Source organism: Saimiri boliviensis, chromosome 1, assembly GCF_048565385.1.
Source record: "Saimiri boliviensis isolate mSaiBol1 chromosome 1, mSaiBol1.pri, whole genome shotgun sequence".
In the NCBI taxonomy this organism is placed as follows: Eukaryota; Metazoa; Chordata; class Mammalia; order Primates; family Cebidae; genus Saimiri; species Saimiri boliviensis.
In genome coordinates this window covers 36,585,344-36,603,375 of record NC_133449.1, presented here as the reverse complement: position 1 = coordinate 36,603,375, position 18,032 = coordinate 36,585,344, and the positions used below count along the sequence as shown (strand labels likewise).

Genomic DNA, 18,032 nt, shown 5'->3' with positions numbered 1-18,032 from the left:
ATGGTGAAACCCCAGCTCTACTAAAAATACAAAAAATTGGCCAGGCGTGGCAGCATATGCCTGTAGTCCCCGCTGCTCAGGAGGCTGAGGCAGGAGAATCGTTTGAACCTGGGAGGTGGAGGTTGCAGTGAGCCAAGATTGCGCCATTGCACTCCAGCCTGGGAAACACAGCAAGACTCCGTCTCAATTTTAAAAAAGATTAGTTAGATAGATTGATTGATTGATTGATTGATTTAATTTTTGTTGAGGTGGGGATCCAGAGTCAATATTTTTGAAACTTCATTAAGGGAAAGTTTTGATATTTTATCAAGCTAGTTCATTCATATGAGGTAAATTTAAAAGTCTGATAAAAGAATTAACTTGCCATCTGAGATATGCTGTCTGGAACTAAATTCCCAGGAGACACAGTCAGTTATGAAGTAGAAATCAAAGCCACAGGCTTATTTGTATATTTGTATATCGAGGCAAGCAGATCCCTTGCTTAACAAGAAAAGTTTTATAATAGAGTATATCCATTATGAAAATCCCATTTCATGTTCTAAAATCTGGCATCTTTCACTTTAAAAAATGTGTGTATGTATGTGAACATGCACAAACATGTACAAAAATCTTGGATGCTTGGATGTAATGAATCACTCTTGATTGCTGCAACATTGTTTTTCGTTTTTAGACCCTTTGACTTTGAAATAAATTTCAAACGTTAAAAAAAGTTGCAAGAATAACATAAGGAACGCCAGCATATACTTCTCCTAGATTTACCGTTTGTCATCATTTTGCCACACATGATTTATTACTTTCTCTATAATCCACATAGCATTATTGCTAGTATTATTATTTATTTTGCTGAACTATTTGAGGATATGAAGTCATCATGACTCTTTATACCTAAATGCTTGATGGATATCCTAAGAACAAAGGACATTCTCTTCCATGACCACTGAAAAATTACTAAATTTAGGCAATGTGACATTGATACAATGCTATTATTGTTCTTATGCAAATGTCACTACTTGTCCTAATAATGACCATCATAGAGCTCTTTTCTTTTTATTTAGTTATTATATTGCCTTAAGCTCCCTTAATCTTGGGCAGTTCCTGGCCTTTTCCTTTCATGACATTAATTATGCTGAATAATACAGGCCGTCCATTATGTAGAATGTTTCTCAATTTAGAATTGTCTGTTGTTTTTTCTTTTTTTCTTTTTTTTTTTGAAATGTAGTCTCACTCTTGTTGCCCAGGCTGGAGTGCAATGGCGCGATCTTGGCTCACAGCAACCACCGCCTCCTGTGTTCAAGTGATTCTTCTGCCTCAGTCTCCTGAGTAGCTGGGATTACAGGTGCCCGCCACCACGCCGAGTAATGTTTTGTATTTTTAGTAGAGATGGAGTTTCACTATGTTGGTCAGACTTGTCTCAAACTCCTGACCTCAGGCGGTCCAACCGCCTCGGCCTCCCAAAGTGCTGGGATTATAGGCATGAGCCACCACATCCGGCGTCATTTTTTTTTTCTCTTAGGTTAGATTCAATTTCTGCATTTTTGGCAGGAATACTGCATAAGTAATGTTATGTCTTAGTACATCATACAACTAAGACATATTGCTTTGTGATGTTGCTTTGTCCCATTACTGGGAATCTTAACTTTTATAACTTTGTTAAGAAATTGTCTGTCAGCCAGGCACGGTGGCCCATGCTTCTGATCCCAGCACTTTGGGAGGCTGAGGCAGGTGGATCACCTGAGGTTAGGAGTTTGAGACCAGTCAGGCCAACAGGGTGAAACTCCATCTCTACTAAAAATACAAAAATTAGCCGGGCATGGTGTCTGGCACCTGTAGTCCCAGCTACTCAGGAGGCTGAAGCAGGAGAATCAGTTGAACCTGAGAGGCGGAGCCTAGATGGAGCCACTGCACTCCAGCCTGGTCGACAGAGCAAGATTCCATCTCAAAATAAATAAATGGCCGGGCGCGGTGGCTCAAGCCTGTAATCTCAGCACTTTGGGAGGCCGAGGCGGGTGGATCACGAGGTCAAGAGATCGAGACCATCCTGGTCAACATGGTGAAACCCCGTCTCTACTAAAAATACAAAAATTAGCTGGGCATTGTGGTGCACACCTGTAGTCCCAGCTACTCGGGAGGCTGAGGCAGGAGAATTGCTTGAACCCAGGAGACGGAGGTTGCAGTGAGCCGAGATCGCGCCATTGCACTCCAGCCTGGATAACAAGAGTGAAACTCCGTCTCAAATAAATAAATAAATAAATAAATAAATAAATAAATAAATAAATAAAAGAACATCAGAAAAAGAAAGAAATCTGCCATGTTTCTCCACTATCAAGTTGCTATTTTTCCATTTTATAATCTGTGGGAAAATACTTTGAGATTGTCTCACTTGTCTGTTCCCATCAAACTTTCTAATTTTTTTTTGAGATGGACTCTCACCCTGTTGCCCAGGCTGGGAGTGCAATGGCGCGATCTCAGTTCACTGCAACCTCCACCTCCTGGGTTCAAGCAATTCTCCTGCCTCAGCCTCCCAAGTAGCTGGGACTATAGGCAACTGCCACCATGCCCAACTAATTTTTGTATTTTCAGTAGAGGCAGAGTTTCACCATATTGGCCAGGCTGATCTTGAACTCCTGACCTCAAGTGATCCACCCACCTCAGCCTGCTAAAGTGCTGGGATTACAGGCATGAGCCACTGTGCACTGCCCCTCATCAAACTTTGACATAGTGGTTTCAGCATCCATAGTCCCTGAGTCATTTATTACTATTATAGTTTCAAAATGATAATATTCTAGTTTATACTTTTAATTCCTTTTGCATTTATTAGCTGGCATTCTATTAAAAGGAAGAGCTCTCCCTTTACTCTCCCTTAATTATGTGTTTGTTTTTTGCTATCAATACAATCATAATTTTTTTTTAATTAGCTGGGTCCCTCACTGTTACTTCAGTACGGCCCCATTATTTGAGCACTTCCATGCTTTCTAGCACTGAGATGTGACTGAGAGTTTTCCCCCTCATTGTTCTAGAATTCGCCCCTTCTCCAAAAGCCTTGATTCCTTTTAGTAGAAAATCATATTTAGGGCCAGGCACGGTGGTTCACGCCTGTATTCCCAGCACTTTGGGAGTCTGAGGCGGGTGGATCATGAGGTCAAGAGATCGAGACCATCCTGGCGAACATGGTAAAACCCTGTCTCTACTAAAATTACAAAATTAACTGGGTGTGGCGCTTTTTTTCTTTTCTTTGAGACAGAATCTCACTTTGTCACCCAGGCTTTGTAGTGGCAAATTCTTGGCTCACTGCAACCTCTGCCGTCTGGGTTCAAGTGATTCTCCTGCCTTAGCTTTCTGAGTAGCTGGGATTACAGGCAAATGCACCACCACGCCTGGCTAATTTGTGGTCAGGCTGGTCTCAGACTCCTGACCTCAGGTGGTCCTGCTGCTGTGGCCTCCCAAAGTGCTGGGATTACAGGTGTGAGCCACCACGCCTGGCTGCTTTTTTTTTTTTTTTTTTTTTTTATGGTTATATGGAATTTACAGGTTTGTTTTGTTTGTTAGTTTGTTTAGAGATGGAGTCTCGCTCTGTCGCCAGGCTGAAGTGCAGTGGTGTAATCTTGGCTCATTGTAACCTCCACCTCCTGGGTTCAGGCAGTTCTGCCTCAGCGTCCCAAGTAGCTGGGACTACAGGCTAATGCTACCACGCCCAGCTAATTTTTGTATTTTTAGTAGAGACGGGGTTTCACCATGTTGGCCAGGATGGTCTCAATCTCTTGACCTCATGATTGTCCCACCTTAACCTCCCAAAGTACTGGGATTACAGGTGTGAGCCACCAGGCCAGGCATGGAATTTACAGATTTTCATATACTAAGTTGAAAGGAGATGTTACTGAAAAATGTACTCTGGATTTTTAAATTAATTAGAATATTTTATAATCACTTAGCATTAAACATAACTTCACACTTTCTTTTTTTTTTTTTTTTTGAGGCGGAGTCTCGCTCTTGTTAACCAGGCCGGAGTGCAATGGCGCAATCTTGGCTCACCGCGACCTCCGCCTCCTGGGTTCAGGCAATTCTCCTGCCTCAGCCTCTTGAGTAGCTGGGATTACAGGCACGCGCCACCATGCCCAGCTAATTTTTTTGTATTTTTAGTAGAGACGGGGTTTCGCCATATTGACCAGGATGGTCTCGATCTCTTGACCTCGTGATCCACCCACCTCGGCCTCCCAAAGTGCTGGGATTACAGGCATGAGCCACAGCGCCTGGCCATAACTTCACACTTTTAACTTTATATATTAAATTTCTTATAGTCGTCTGTGGACCGTGTTAGATTGAGGCAAATACTATTATAAATGTTGCAGGGAGAGAGAGAGATGATTATTCAACATTAAATTCTGTGCAGGCACAATGGCTCACACCTGTAATCCAAGCACTTTGGGAGGCCAAGGCAGGAGGATCACTTGAGCCCAGGAGTTCGAGACCAGCCTGGAAAACATGGCAAGACATCATCTCTCTCTAAAAAATTAAAAAACAAAATTCTAAAATATTTTAGAAACAGCACACTTCTTTCATTTTTTGTTTTCAGAAGACTCTGTACCTACACCCGATGAAGTCAGCATGCTAACAGCAATTGCACTCTTCCTGTGGTCTGCTAGTAGTGAAATAATAGGAGTCCAGTCATTACAGAATGGCTGCATGAACAGATTTAAAAACGCATTAAATTCATGTGACCCATGGGTAAGTTGCACTTTAAACAGACATAGGTAAACATTTCCCTTTTTCAGGAAAATGTCAGACTGATTCATTAAAATATATGATACATAATTGAAAGCTAAACACTATGGCTTTTAAATGAAAAAAACAACACAAATCACTGGGTTTAAGCACTAAAACACGTGTATATGTGTATTCACATATGTAGAAATTCTCCAATATATGAAATTTTTATTAACCCCGGGGTATGCTGGTAGAGACAAGAGTCTATGATTATGCTTTTACAGTGTTTATTTAAATGATGCTAAGGACATTAAAGAAGTTTACATTTATTAAACGTTTTAATGAACCTACTGGAAACTAGTTTGTCTAGAAAGTAAGTTTTTTTATTTTACAATGTCAGAATCTAAACTAGTGATTCTCAAGCCTGCTGCACATCAGAAATTTTAAAAAGCAGTTTGGAAACATTCTTGGAGGCTGAGCTTGGTGGCTCACGCCTGTAATCCCAGCACTCTGGGAGGCCAAAGAGGGTGGATCAGGAGGTCAGGAGTTTGAGACCAGTCTGGCCAACATAGTGAAACACATCTCTACTAAAAGTACAAAAAAATTAGCTGGGCATGGTGGCAGACACCTGTAATCCCAGCTACTCAGGAGCTGAGGCAGGAAAATCACTTGAACCTAGGAGGCGAAGGTTGGAGTGAGCCAAGATTGCGCCATTGCATTCCAGCCCAGGCAACAATGTGAGACTCCATCTCAAAAAAAAAAAAGAAAAATTCTTGGACTCCACCACTATCTTCCTGAATCTGAGTCTCTAGAACAGTGGCTCAAAGATCTGTATATTTAAAATGTTCCCCAGGTTTTTCTGGTGTCTGGCTAGATTTAGCTACTTGTGTTTTACCAAAGCACTGAAATAGTTTTATTCCTCTCTGTCCCATATATTGGTGGGTCCTCCCTCCCTCTCTTCCTTCTTTCCTTCCTTCCTGTTTTTTTTTCTCCCAAGTTGGAATCTTGCTCTATCATCCAGGTTGGAGTGCAGTGGTGCTATCTCACCTCACTGCAACCTCCACCTCCCAGGTTCAAGTGATCCTCCTGCCTCAGCTTCCTGAATAGCTGAGATTACAGGTGCATATCACCATGCCCAGCTAATTTTTGTATTTTTAGTAGAGATGGGGTTTCACCATGTTGGTGGCTGGTCTTGAACTGCCAACCTCGTTATCCGCCCACCTTGATCTCCCAAAGTGCTGGGATTATAGGCATGAGCCACCTCTTCCTTCATGCCCAGCTCTTCCTTCATTTTTTTTTTTAAGTGTTAATCTGAAGCCTTTCTAATATAAAGTGGAGCCAGTAAGACTTTTATTTTCTAGGTCTGGAAACCTTACATTGTTAACAGTCGTTTCCAGGGAATCAAATGGTTGTAAGATATCTAAGCAAAATTCTTATAGCTTTCAAAGCTATAAAAATATTTACACATCATTCAAATATTAACTAACCTTCCTTACTAAATATATTTGGTTAAAATAGGAGAGACAATTGTACATTAAAGGAAGAATTTAAAAAAAGAAGTGGAATAACTGATTTCTAACTTCTTTCACACTATAGAAATATAGGAATTGGCCAGGCGAGATGGCTCATGCCTGTAATCCCAGCACTTTGGGAGGCCGAGGTAGGTGGATCATGAGGTCAGGAGATAGAGACCATTCTGGCTAACATGGTGAAACCCCATCTCTACTAAAAATACAAACATTAGCTGGGCATGGTGGCGTGCACCTGTAGCCCCAGCTACTCGGGAGGCTGAGACAGAAGACTCACTTGAACCCAGAGGTGGAGGTTGCAGTGAGCTAAAATTGCACCACTGCTCTCCAGCCTGGTGGCAGAGTGAGACTCCATCTCAAAAAAAAAAAAAAGAAAAAAATGTAGAAATTGTATAAGCATTGTGATTTGGTAATTAAAATATTTGAAATTGTTTGACTAATTTTTGTCAGAAAATTCTATTATTCTACTCCTTTTCTCTAAGTAGAAATGTAATTTACATTTTCATCCTGCAGTATCACTTATTTTCAGTACATAATATACAGTGTGATTGTAGAGCAAGTAAGAACTATACACGTTAATTGATAACATGATCGTCTTATATAGGTTCAAGCCAAGTGTTACCAGCTTCTCCTCTCAGTCTTCCAGCATTCCAATCGTGCGCTTTCAACTCCTTATATTCATTCATTAGCTCCAATAGTGGTTGAAAAGCTAAAAGCTGTTGAAAGAAACAGACCAGCCAGTAACGTAGAACTTTTAGCGGTTCAAGAAGGAGTAAAAGTTCTTGAGACGTTGGTTGCTCTCGGTGAAGAACAAAACAGTAAGTATATTCTTATAAAAAGCTACTAGTTCAAAATGAAGATCTGTATTATATATAAATCTTATTTGGTATTAGAAACAGGGCTGCCGGGCACAGTGACTCATTTCTGTAATCCCAGCACTTTGGGAGGCTAAGGCAGGCGGATCATGAGGTCAAGAGATCTAGACCATACTGGCAAACATGGTGAAACCCTGTCTCTACTAAAAATACAAAAATTAGCCAGGCATGGTGCCATGCACCTGTAATTCCAGCTCCTCAGGAGGCTGTGGCAGGAGAATCGCTTTAACCCAGGAGGCAGAGGTTGCATTGAGCCAAGATTGTGCCACGGCACTCCAGCCTGAGCAACAGACTGAGGCATCATCTCAAAACAAAGAGAAACAGGGCTTTGCTCATGTTACATAATGTATTGAGTTGATTTTTTTTTTTTTTTTGAGCAGGAATTTAAAATGAATTACTAATGGCATTTCAACACACTGATTTTTTTTTTCTAGGAATATATGCATCTCTTAAGTTCTAGTAAAAAAGCATAGATGTTTAATGGGGTTTTTTCTTTTTTTCTTTTCTTTTTTTTTTTGAGACAGAATCTCACTGTGTCACCTGGGCTGAAGTGCAATGGCACCATCTTGGCTCACTGCAACCTCTGCCTCCTAGGCTGAAACAATCCTCCCACTTAGCTGGGACTACACGCCATCATGCCTGGCTATTTTTCATATTTTTTGTAGAGACAGGATTTTGCCATGTTACCCAGATTGGTCTCTAACTCCTTCTGGACTCAAGTGATCCACCCATCTTGGCCTCCCAAAGTACTAGGATTACAGGTGTGAGCCATTGTGCCTGTTTAATTGGGATTTAAAATAATATTCTAATCTTCATAATAGAGGTATAAAAGCTTTATAACAAATATAACCAGTTAAGTATTAATACCAAACATCATTATTAAAATACCTCAAAACTTTTTATTTAGAAATTTGTTTTAATTTAATGAAAAACTGCATACATTCATTTAACCAGAGACTTATGCAGCTTAATATATATTTTCACTCAGATAACAGATGTTTTGTACTCCAACAAGACTTTTAAGAGGTAGAATAAGCAATTGGCCTGTTTTTAAAATTAAAACTAAATCTAAGGCTAAATGCCATGCAAAAACAAGTCTTATTAGTGAAATAAGGCAACGTTAATTAGGAGGATACCATCAAATAAATGAATGAATGTAAATCATATTAATTTGATGGCAACATTTTTATACTTTGCTTGATATTCTATAGTTACATGATTCCAAGAGGGTAAATTTTCAGCTTTTGAATTTAAGTCACTCAGTTTTTTTTTCATCTCATTTACAGATGTTAATTTTGTTTTCAATTTTACAGTATCCAGTAAGAATGGGCAGTATATGTTTTCTCACCCTGCATGATCAAGGTTATAAGTTAAAAGTATTAGAATTATATTTGACTCAGTGTTCATTATCTTTATTGAATCTGTTACTCAAATATTGTCCTGTCTGTTTCTGAAATTTCTCTAGGATTCAAGAGAAATTCGCTTCCTAGTCTTATATCTAGTCACCTCCTGAATAGATAACTAGAGTAGTTTTCCTAGCTGACATTCACCATCAAATTTACTTATTTTATCTCTCCTTTGCTTAAGAATTTGGAAAAGTTTACTCTTGCCTTACAGCATCAAGTCTCAACATCTTCACTTGACTTTTAAAATACTATTTCTGTTGCCCTGTGTATACTTGCTAACCTGACCAGACCAGTTTCCTTTCTGTGCTCCTTTTAATCACTTTCATTGTTCATATTATTTTCACTTTCCTCAGTTGTTTTTTCTCTTCTTCTTATACAAATCTGTTAAACCTACATTAAATCTTTTCTTTGAGAAATATTATCTAATTACTTAGCTTACTCTGATCCTGCCCTTCATAGAATTTCTTTTGTATTTATAACCAACCATGTATTTTGTGGCCTTGCAATTTTAAACTAATCATCAAAGCTATAAAATCCCAAAGTACTCCTCAGCCTCATGAGTCTCTTGGTGAATTCTATACTCAAATACTACCCACATTTTTAGCACTTAGTACTCTAATTGTTCTATGTACTATCTTACTCTTTTCATTTAGATAATAAAAGCATCCAGGTAGAAACGAATTATGTAACATTTCCTATAATGCTTAGCTTATTTCTAGATATTTGATGAATACTTAAATGTTAATTTTTCCAGTTATATTTTAAAAATTTTAAAACCAAAACCTTAATTTTCAACCTACTATTGGAAACCTATTGAAACTTCTTCCAATTTAGCAAGCCAGTATACTGGAGATAATTTTATATATATTTTCTAATTCTCTAATTTGTATTATGAAAGCCAGCTTTTATAATAATATTTTATATTATTATTAATATTCTTTTATTGTTTTTTTGAAAGGGAGTCTTGCTTTGTTACCCATGCTGGAGTGCGGTGGTGCCATCTCAGCTCACTGCAACCTCTGCCTCCCAGGTAGCTGGTAGCTATTCTCCTCAGCGTCCCGAGTAGCTGGGATTACAGGCATGCACCACCACACCCAGATAATTCTGTATTTTTAGTAGAGATGGGGTTTCGCCCTGTTGGCCAGGCTGGTCTCGAACACCTGACCTCAGGGTATCCGCCCACCTTGACCTCCCAAAGGGATAGGATTACAGGCGGGAGCCACCATGCCCCGTCCTATAATACTATTGACATTCTATATGAGGGAAATTGAACTAAATCTAGAAGATTGGAGGATTTACTTGGGACTTTAAAAATAAGCTTTTTATCTTATGAAAACTTAATATGGAAAAATATCCAATTAATTGGAAACTTCTTGGTAGTTACCAAGAGGAAGAATGTATATGCTTATTCAATCAAAAGATAGTTTTTGAGTACCTGTATACCAGGCAGTGTTCTAGGCATTGAGAATTTAGCATGAAATAAAACAGGCAAAGGTCCCTGATCTCATGGAACTTATATTTCTCATAGGAAAACACTGACAATAAATACTTCACATCCCATATACATAATGTATATCTGTGTCTATTATATGTAGACATGTATCTTTATATAGTGATGAAGATAGATCTAATTATATCAATTTTAGATGTAGATATAACGTCTGAAGTTAGATGCAGGAATTGTTAGAGGCTGTGGAGGAAAAAAGTACAGCAGGGAAAGAAGACAATAAGGTCCAGGAAGGGACTGGGATTCTGGAAAGACTTCACTGATTACCATCACCGTCCCTGTTGACATCAGTGAGTGTCACACATTTCTACCACATGCTTCCTGCTGCCTTACACTTTCTTCAATTGTCATTCTACAAGAATTAATAGTAATTAAGGAAGAGAAAGTATGATTCTCAAGGTGATTATAAGAGATGTTATACACACACACAATTACATATAAAGGTGAATTGTTAGAAAAATATCACCTTTAATGAAACTTATACCCAGGGTGGAGTTGCTAGTAAGTAAAGACAAAGAGACTAACAGAAGGAGATAAAGCCTCCAAATACATCTTTTTTTTAAGGAGTTAGAATTTATATCAGCCAGACATAGGTTCTTGTTAACCCTACGTGTTATGTATTCCCTTATTTTTGAGGAATTTCCCCTCACTATGAGTTTTGGGGGATGATGAAATAGGAAAAAACTTCTACTTTAAGAAGAAAGAAGCACCTAGTTTTAGTTAAATAATGGTAAATAGATGGTTTTCAGGTTTCTGTTCCCCACTTCAATCTCCTGATTCTAGAATGCCAGTAAAAATTTTATAATCTTACTCTCAAAATATGTTCTACCAGATGGCAATTGTAAAGTGTTTTATTACTTTTTAACCTTTGGCCCATTTTTTTTTTTTTTTTTTTTTTTTTAGTGAAACAAATTAATGTAAATGTAAATTATACAATATTAACAAACCTGTTTTCCATCTTGGACATTTAGTAAATATTTAATATTAATTGTGAGTTATTAAGGTCTAAAGTAGGTTGTGCATGTTTACTTATTTTATTATAATTCAGTCTTCTGTGGCAGTTGCCTAGTTTTTAAATTAAAGTTTATTGTAATCTTTAAGTTTGTGATCTTTCTTTGTGCTTTATTATTTACAGGAGTCCAGCTACTTGCTCTTTTAGTTCCCACTTTGATTTCTTACCTGCTGGATGAAAATTCTTTTGCCTCAGCAAGTTCAGCTTCCAAAGATCTTCATGAGTTTGCACTCCAGAATTTAATGCATATTGGACCTCTGTATCCACATGCTTTCAAGACAGTAATGGGGGCTGCTCCTGAGTTGAAAGTGCGTCTAGAAACTGCTGTTCGAGCAAGCCAAGCGAGCAAAGCCAAAGCGGCTGCCAGACAGCCAGCCCCCGCCATACATTCTGCACCAACAATTAAGCTAAAGACGAGTTTTTTTTAATTTGCACTTTCATTTATTTGTATTTATAGTGTCAACTAGCACTTAATTAGTGAAGGCCACTGTATCATTCCAGGCTATCTATGGGTTCTGTTTTACTTGTATATTGGTATTATAGTGCTTCCAAATAGGTTAAGTGAAATAATGCTCACACCAACTTACTGATTTTTAAGGAGTGATTTTTTTAATCATGTGGTGAATATGTTTTCATTTTCCTCCCAATAATGTTTCTCTTTTGTTAATTAATTTATTTTTTTAACACTGAGCCATAGTCTTAAATGCTAAAAACATAATTGTATCATGTAGTCAGGCAGCCTATTGATATTGTGAGGGAAAAAAACAGGTCAGAACTCAGCATCTGTCATGAAAAAAATCAATGGAAAGACAAGCAGATTTTAAATTTTGAAGTAACCAAAATAATAGAAAGCATCTGTTTTGTGGTGTATATACTATGAATAAAATCACAACATTTTCTAAGCATATCCCAAAATGTCCTTATCTTTCTGATGGATCTTTTAGCTTTCATATCAAATTACTAAATGATGCTATGTATATTTTAGTTGTTATCAGAGTTGAAATTCTCATTTGAAGGTTCACTAAAATGTTTTAAATGTATATATATTCTGCTTTTTTTAATGCCTAAAATTTGGCTTCAGTTATGTTTTGTAATTACAGAACCTCAAGTTCTGGCTATGATGGTTAGTTTCCTTTATCAAATATTTATTGAATGCCTACTGTGTATAAGGCATCAAGCTAAGTGCTGCAGAAGATACAAAAATGAATTACGCATAATTATAGTGATACCGTTTTCTCATGCAGTGAGCATTTTACTACATGAAATAGATAATTCACAAAAGGAATGTTTGTCACAGCATTTAGCAAATTAACACCAGGTTTTACCACACAGTGTTACAGACTGAGCAAGTATGATCACAAGCAAGTCACTTTTCTAAACATTTTCTCTTCTTTTCTCTTTTCTCTTCTTTTTCCCTTTAGAGACAGTCTTGCACTGTTGCCCAGACTGGAGTACAGGCATAGCTGACTATACTTGAACTCCACTCAGCCTTTTAGATACCTTAGATAGGTACTTTTGTCTTGCCTGTTTTCTCACTGATGTTTGGGTTTTTTCTTTTTTTTTGAAGCAGGATCTCACGGTTGCCCAGGCTGGAATGCAGTGGCACGTGACCATGGCCCATTGCAGCCTCAACCTCCCCGTCTTGAATGATCTTTCCACCTGAGCCTGCCAGAGTGCTGAGATTACAGGCGTGAGCCATCACAGTTGGCCCTGGTTGTTTTTTCATTTCAGGTTTGCATTACCAAAATTACTCTCCTTGCTTTTTGTTTTTGGTAACAACTTAAATTGAGATCCAGTTCACATACCATACAACTCAATTCAGTTTGGGCATGGTGGCTCACATGTGTAATCCCAGCACTTTGGGAGGCTGAGGCCGGGAGTTTGAGAGCAGCCTGGGCAACACAGCAAGACCTCATCTCTACATTAAACAAAAATAAAATTAGCCAGACCCAGTGGTGCATTCCTGTAGTCCCAGCTACTCAGGAGACAGAGACAAGAGAATTGCTTGAGCCCAGGAGCTTGAGGCTGCAATAAGCTATGATCATGCATATCCCAGCAACAGTGACCCAGTCCCTCAAAAAAAAGTAAAAGAGAAAAAAGCAGAGTGTACAATTCATCACCACAGTCAATTATGAACATTACCCCAAAAAGAAACTTTGTATCCCTTAGCTATCATCCCACAATCTCCTCATTTTCCCCCAGACTTAAGATACCCCTAATCTACTTTCTGTCTCTACAGATTATCTGTCATGGAAATTTCATATAAATTGAATCACTTAATATGTGTTTTTTTTGTGACTGGCTTCTTACTATAATATTTTCTGTTCATTTGCTTGTTTTTGACATGGGATCTTGCTCTGTTGCCCAGGCTGAAATGCAGTGGTGCAATCTGAACACACTGCAACCTCTACCTCCTGGGCTCAAGCAGTCCTCCCACCTCAGCCTCCCGAGTAGCTGGGATTACAGGCACATGCCACCATGCCCTGCTAATTTTTCTTTTCTTTCTTTTTTTTTTTTTTTTGAGACGGATTTTCACTCTTGTTACCCAGGCTGGAGTGCAATGGCGCGATCTCGGCTCACGGCAACCTCCGCCTCCTGGGCTCAGGCAATTCTCCTGCCTCAGCCTCCTGAGTAGCTGGGATTACAGGCACGCGCCACCATGCCCAGCTAATTTTTTGTATTTTTAGTAGAGACGGGCTTTCACCATGTTGACCAGGATGGTCTCGATCTCTTGACCTCGTGATCCACCCGCCTCGGCCTCCCAAAGTGGTGGGATTACAGGTGTGAGCCACCGCGCCCGGCCTAATTTTTCATATTTTGTTAGAGACAGGGTTTCACCATGTTGCCCAGGGTGGTCTCAAACTCCTGAGTTCTAGCAATTCACCTGCCTCAGCCTCCCAAAGTGCTGATATAGGTGTGAGCCACCAAGGCTGGCCACTGTAATTTTTTTTTGCTGTTTGTTTGTTTTTGGAGACAGAGTCTCATTCTGTCTGTCACCTAGGCTGGAGTGCAGGGGCACAATCTCAGCTCACTGCAACCTCCGCCTCCTAGGTTCTGGCGATTTTCCTGCCTCAGTCTCCCCAGTAGCTGGGATTACAGGCACACACCAACCACCACACCCAGCTAATTTTTTGTTTCACTGTGTTGGCCAGGCTGGTCTTGAACTCAAGCTCAGGCAATCCACCTACCTCAGCCTCCCAAAGTGCTGAAATTACAGGCATGAACCACCATGTCCAGCCCACTGTAATATTTTTTAAGGTTTATCCATGTCATAGCATCACTTCATTCCTTTTTATGGCTGAATAATATTCCATGGTATGTATACCACATTTTGTGAATCTCTTAATCAGTTGAAGGACATTTGCTGATTTTTCACCTTCTTCTTGCCTGTTAGGAATAATGATGCCGTGAGCAATATGTACAAGCTTTGGGGTAGACATATTTTTTGTTGTTGTTGTTGTTTGGTTTTGGTTTTTTTTGAGATGGAGTTTCGCTCTTGTTACCCAGGCTGGAGTGCAATGGCACGATCTTGGCTCACCACAACCTCCGCCTCCTGGGTTCAGGCAATTCTCCTGCCTCAGCCTCCTGAGTAGCTGGGATTACAGGCATGCGCCACCATGCCCAGCTAATTTTTTTGTATTTTTAGTAGAGATGGGGTTTCACCATGTTGACCAGGATGGTCTCGATCTCTTGACCTCGTGATCCACCTGCCTCGGCTTCCCAAAGTGCTGGGATTACAGGCGTGAGCCACCGTGCCTGGCCAGATGTATGTTTTAATACCACTTGAGTTTATGCCTAGGAGTGAAATTGCTGGTTCAAATAACTTTTTTCTTTTAATCTGGCCTTTCTGACTCATACGTTTAACTTTCTAAGGAACCACCAGACTGTTTCTAATCTCCTTATTTTTTTGCACACATGCATGTACACATATAACCCCTTTTCCCTCATCTATTTATAAAGTATGTTTATTTCTGCCTTGGCTATTTTTTGCTGTTCTTGGCTTTTCCCATCATTTCCCACTTTAGGGTAGACCGCATCATGCATTAGCAGTGATGTCTCCCTCCCTGGTTCCCTTCCTCTCTCTTTCAGTACATCTTTATGCTTTCTCTAGACCCTTCTAAGTCACTGACAATTTCTAGTTTTCTGTGATCATATATGGAAAAGGAAGATCTGTTGGAAGATTAATATTTATTTGTTTTGCTGCCCAACTCTTGAGATTTTTCTCAACCTAAACAATCTTATTTGATTATGAACATCCAGTGTCACGAAGCTAAAAGGAGAAGCATCATTATGTTATATTGGAGTTCAAGGTGCCCTCAGCTCCCCTGAGAGGATGTTTCTCCAGGATCTTGGTCTCCTGCCCTCTCTAGAATGAGAGAAGGGACCTCGGCGCAGTGCGCAGTACAACACCGGACTCAAAAGTGTTTGTACAAAGTGATTTATTTAGAGAGAGGAAAAGGAGAAGGAGAGAGAAGCAGCTAATTCACACTGAGTGAGTGAAAGAAAAGCCACTCTCACACTGAGTGAGAAGGGTTCCCAGAGGGGGAAAACCAGAGAAGGAAAACTCCTCTCACACTGAGTGAGAGAATCCAGAAAGAAGGGATCCAGGAGAGGAAAGCAGCTTCCACACTGAGTGGAAGGGAATAGACAGAGAGATGGAGTTCCGGAGGGGAAGACAGGCTTCCACGGCAGAGTGTGGAAGGGGACCCCAGAGGGAAAATCCAGGTTAGAGGAAAACAGCTTCCACGAGAGTATTTGTGGAAGGGGATCCAAACACGGAGTCCGAAGGGGTGTGGAAGAAGGAGAGTTTTAACTGGGAGGAACTCCCACCTTCTCAAAGACCCCGGGCCAATGAAAGGAGTTCCTTAGAACTTCCACTGGGGTGACTGACTCTTAGTTTCTGTGAAATTTAAACATAAGCTGTTAAATCTCCCGGATGGAGGGAGATGGGAGAGGGGCATGGCACTCTAAGACCACGCCCCCTTGTGGACCCAGAAAGAGAACACATTCCCTCAATTATAGCCAGTAGATTCTTTCCAGCATCTGAGCAGTTTTCGTAGTTCAAGAAATAAAGTATCCTCTGTTTGCTTCTAAATTCTTACTAATCAATATTATACATTTGAATTATTAATATTTTTTGAGACAGGGTCTTGCTGTGTCATGAGGGTTGGATTGCAATGTTATGATCATAGCTGACTAAAGCCACAAACTCCTGGGCTCCAGTTATCCTCCTGAGCTTCCCAAAGTGGTGGGATTACAGGCATGAGCCAGTGCGCCCAGCCTGAATTATTTTTATTTATTTATTTATTTATTTATTTTTAGACAGAGTCTCTCTCTGTCACCCAGGCTGGAGTGCAGTGATGCAAGCTCAGCTCACTGCAACATCTGCCTCCTGATTCTCTTGTCTTAGCCACCCAATAGCTGGGATTAGAGGTGCTAATTTTTGTATTTTTAGTAGAGATGGGCTTTCACCATGTTGGTCAGGCTGACCTCGAACTCCTGACCTCAAGTGATCTGCCTACCTTGGCTTCCCAAAGTGCTGGGATTACAGTCTTGAGCTACCGCACCCAGCCATGAATTCTTAGAGAAAACTAAGCCCTGATGAGGTCAAGTATTCTTGTTCTAAATAGGTTCTGTCATCACTAAAAATAGAAATTTAGACAACCTAACCCTTTCGCGCTTCAGTTTTCTCATTATAAAATGAGATAATTTAGTAGATACCCTCTCTGATCTTTTATACATTTTTAAAAAGTACATATATCTGAATATTTGTCCTGCTTATTTTTATCAAGAGAGAATCTTTGGGCAGTCCTTTAATATTGGGACATAACATTATTTAGTTCTATAAGTAGTCTTTACATGGGTGTAGAACTACTATCACAGTATGACAGTATAAAATACAGTAAACAAGGCCGGGCATGGTGGCTGATGCCTATAATCCCAGCTCTTTGGAAGGCAGAGATGGGAGGATTGCTTGAGGCCAAGACTTCGAGACCAGCCTTGGTAACATACCAAGACCTTGGGAGACTGACACAGGAGACAACACTTGGGCCCAGGAGTTCAAGTTTACAGTGAGCCATCATCATGCTACTGCACTTGTCTGGGCAACAGAAAGGAACCCTATCTCAAAAAAAAAAAAAAAAAAAAAAACATAAAACCCGATAAACATATAATCCAGACATAGAAGTTAAAATATTACAGATTATTGTCAATAAGAATTACCATTTCTGTTGTGTGCTAAGCACTGTACCAGACACTTTATATCCATCATTTATTTTCATTCAAACAGTGCTGACTGATGGATATTATTAGCCCAATATTAAAGACATTTAATTATATGAATTACTATCCCTCACATTTTCTTTATTTCCTCTAGTTTTCTTTTTGATATTAGAATTCTTAAATCTCAGTTGAAATTTTTAGGTTGATGTTAGACGTGGCTAGAGTAGAACTATAAATAAATTTCTTGCCTCAGTGCTTTTCCACTAGATGGATTATTTTAAAACCTGATTTAATAATTACAAACTCATTTCTAGTTCTCTCCTATCTAAAAGCTTATGAAAGTATTATTTATGGGCTTCACAGAAATTTATTAATAATTTCACATCTTAATCGTTTTTTAATTTATTTTTTACTGGTTACTTTTTTTTTTAGAGAAGGTCTCACTCCATCGCCCAAAGTGCTGGGATTACAGGTATGAGCCACAGCACCTGGCCTGCCTCAGCCTCAAATAGTTGGGGCTAAAAAAAAAAAATTTTAAAAAAAGAAAATAGTAGCTGGGGCTGCAGGCACACACCACCAGGCCTGGCTAAAATTTTTTTGTATTTTTTTTGTTTGTAGAGCTAGGGTTTTGCATATTGCCCAGGCTGGTCTCAAACTCCTGAACTCAAAACCATCTGTTTCCCTCCGCCTCCCAAAGTGCTGGGATTGCAGGCATTGACCACGGCCCCTGATCCCTTAATCATAATTTAGAAAAATTATACTGAGCTAAGCTTTTAGTGC

The 18,032-nt window shown here is 39.5% G+C and overlaps 1 protein-coding gene across 6 annotated transcripts in view; it reads left to right on the top strand.

The window, feature by feature from the left end:
* HEATR5B (HEAT repeat containing 5B) overlaps nucleotides 1-17,187 on the top strand; it is a 107,850-nt gene extending 90,663 nt beyond the window's left edge. For 3 of the 6 annotated variants that reach the window (XM_003926816.4, XM_074395897.1, XM_010337499.3), the window contains exons 34-36: nucleotides 4,571-4,722; nucleotides 6,835-7,048; nucleotides 11,154-17,187. In XM_003926816.4, the coding sequence (XP_003926865.1) occupies nucleotides 4,571-4,722; nucleotides 6,835-7,048; nucleotides 11,154-11,458 (671 nt within the window). In that variant the 3' untranslated portion in view covers nucleotides 11,459-17,187. The other 3 variants (XM_010337500.2, XM_074395906.1, XM_074395911.1) reach the window with 3 other exon arrangements.
* The last annotated feature ends 845 nt before the right edge of the window (nucleotides 17,188-18,032 follow it).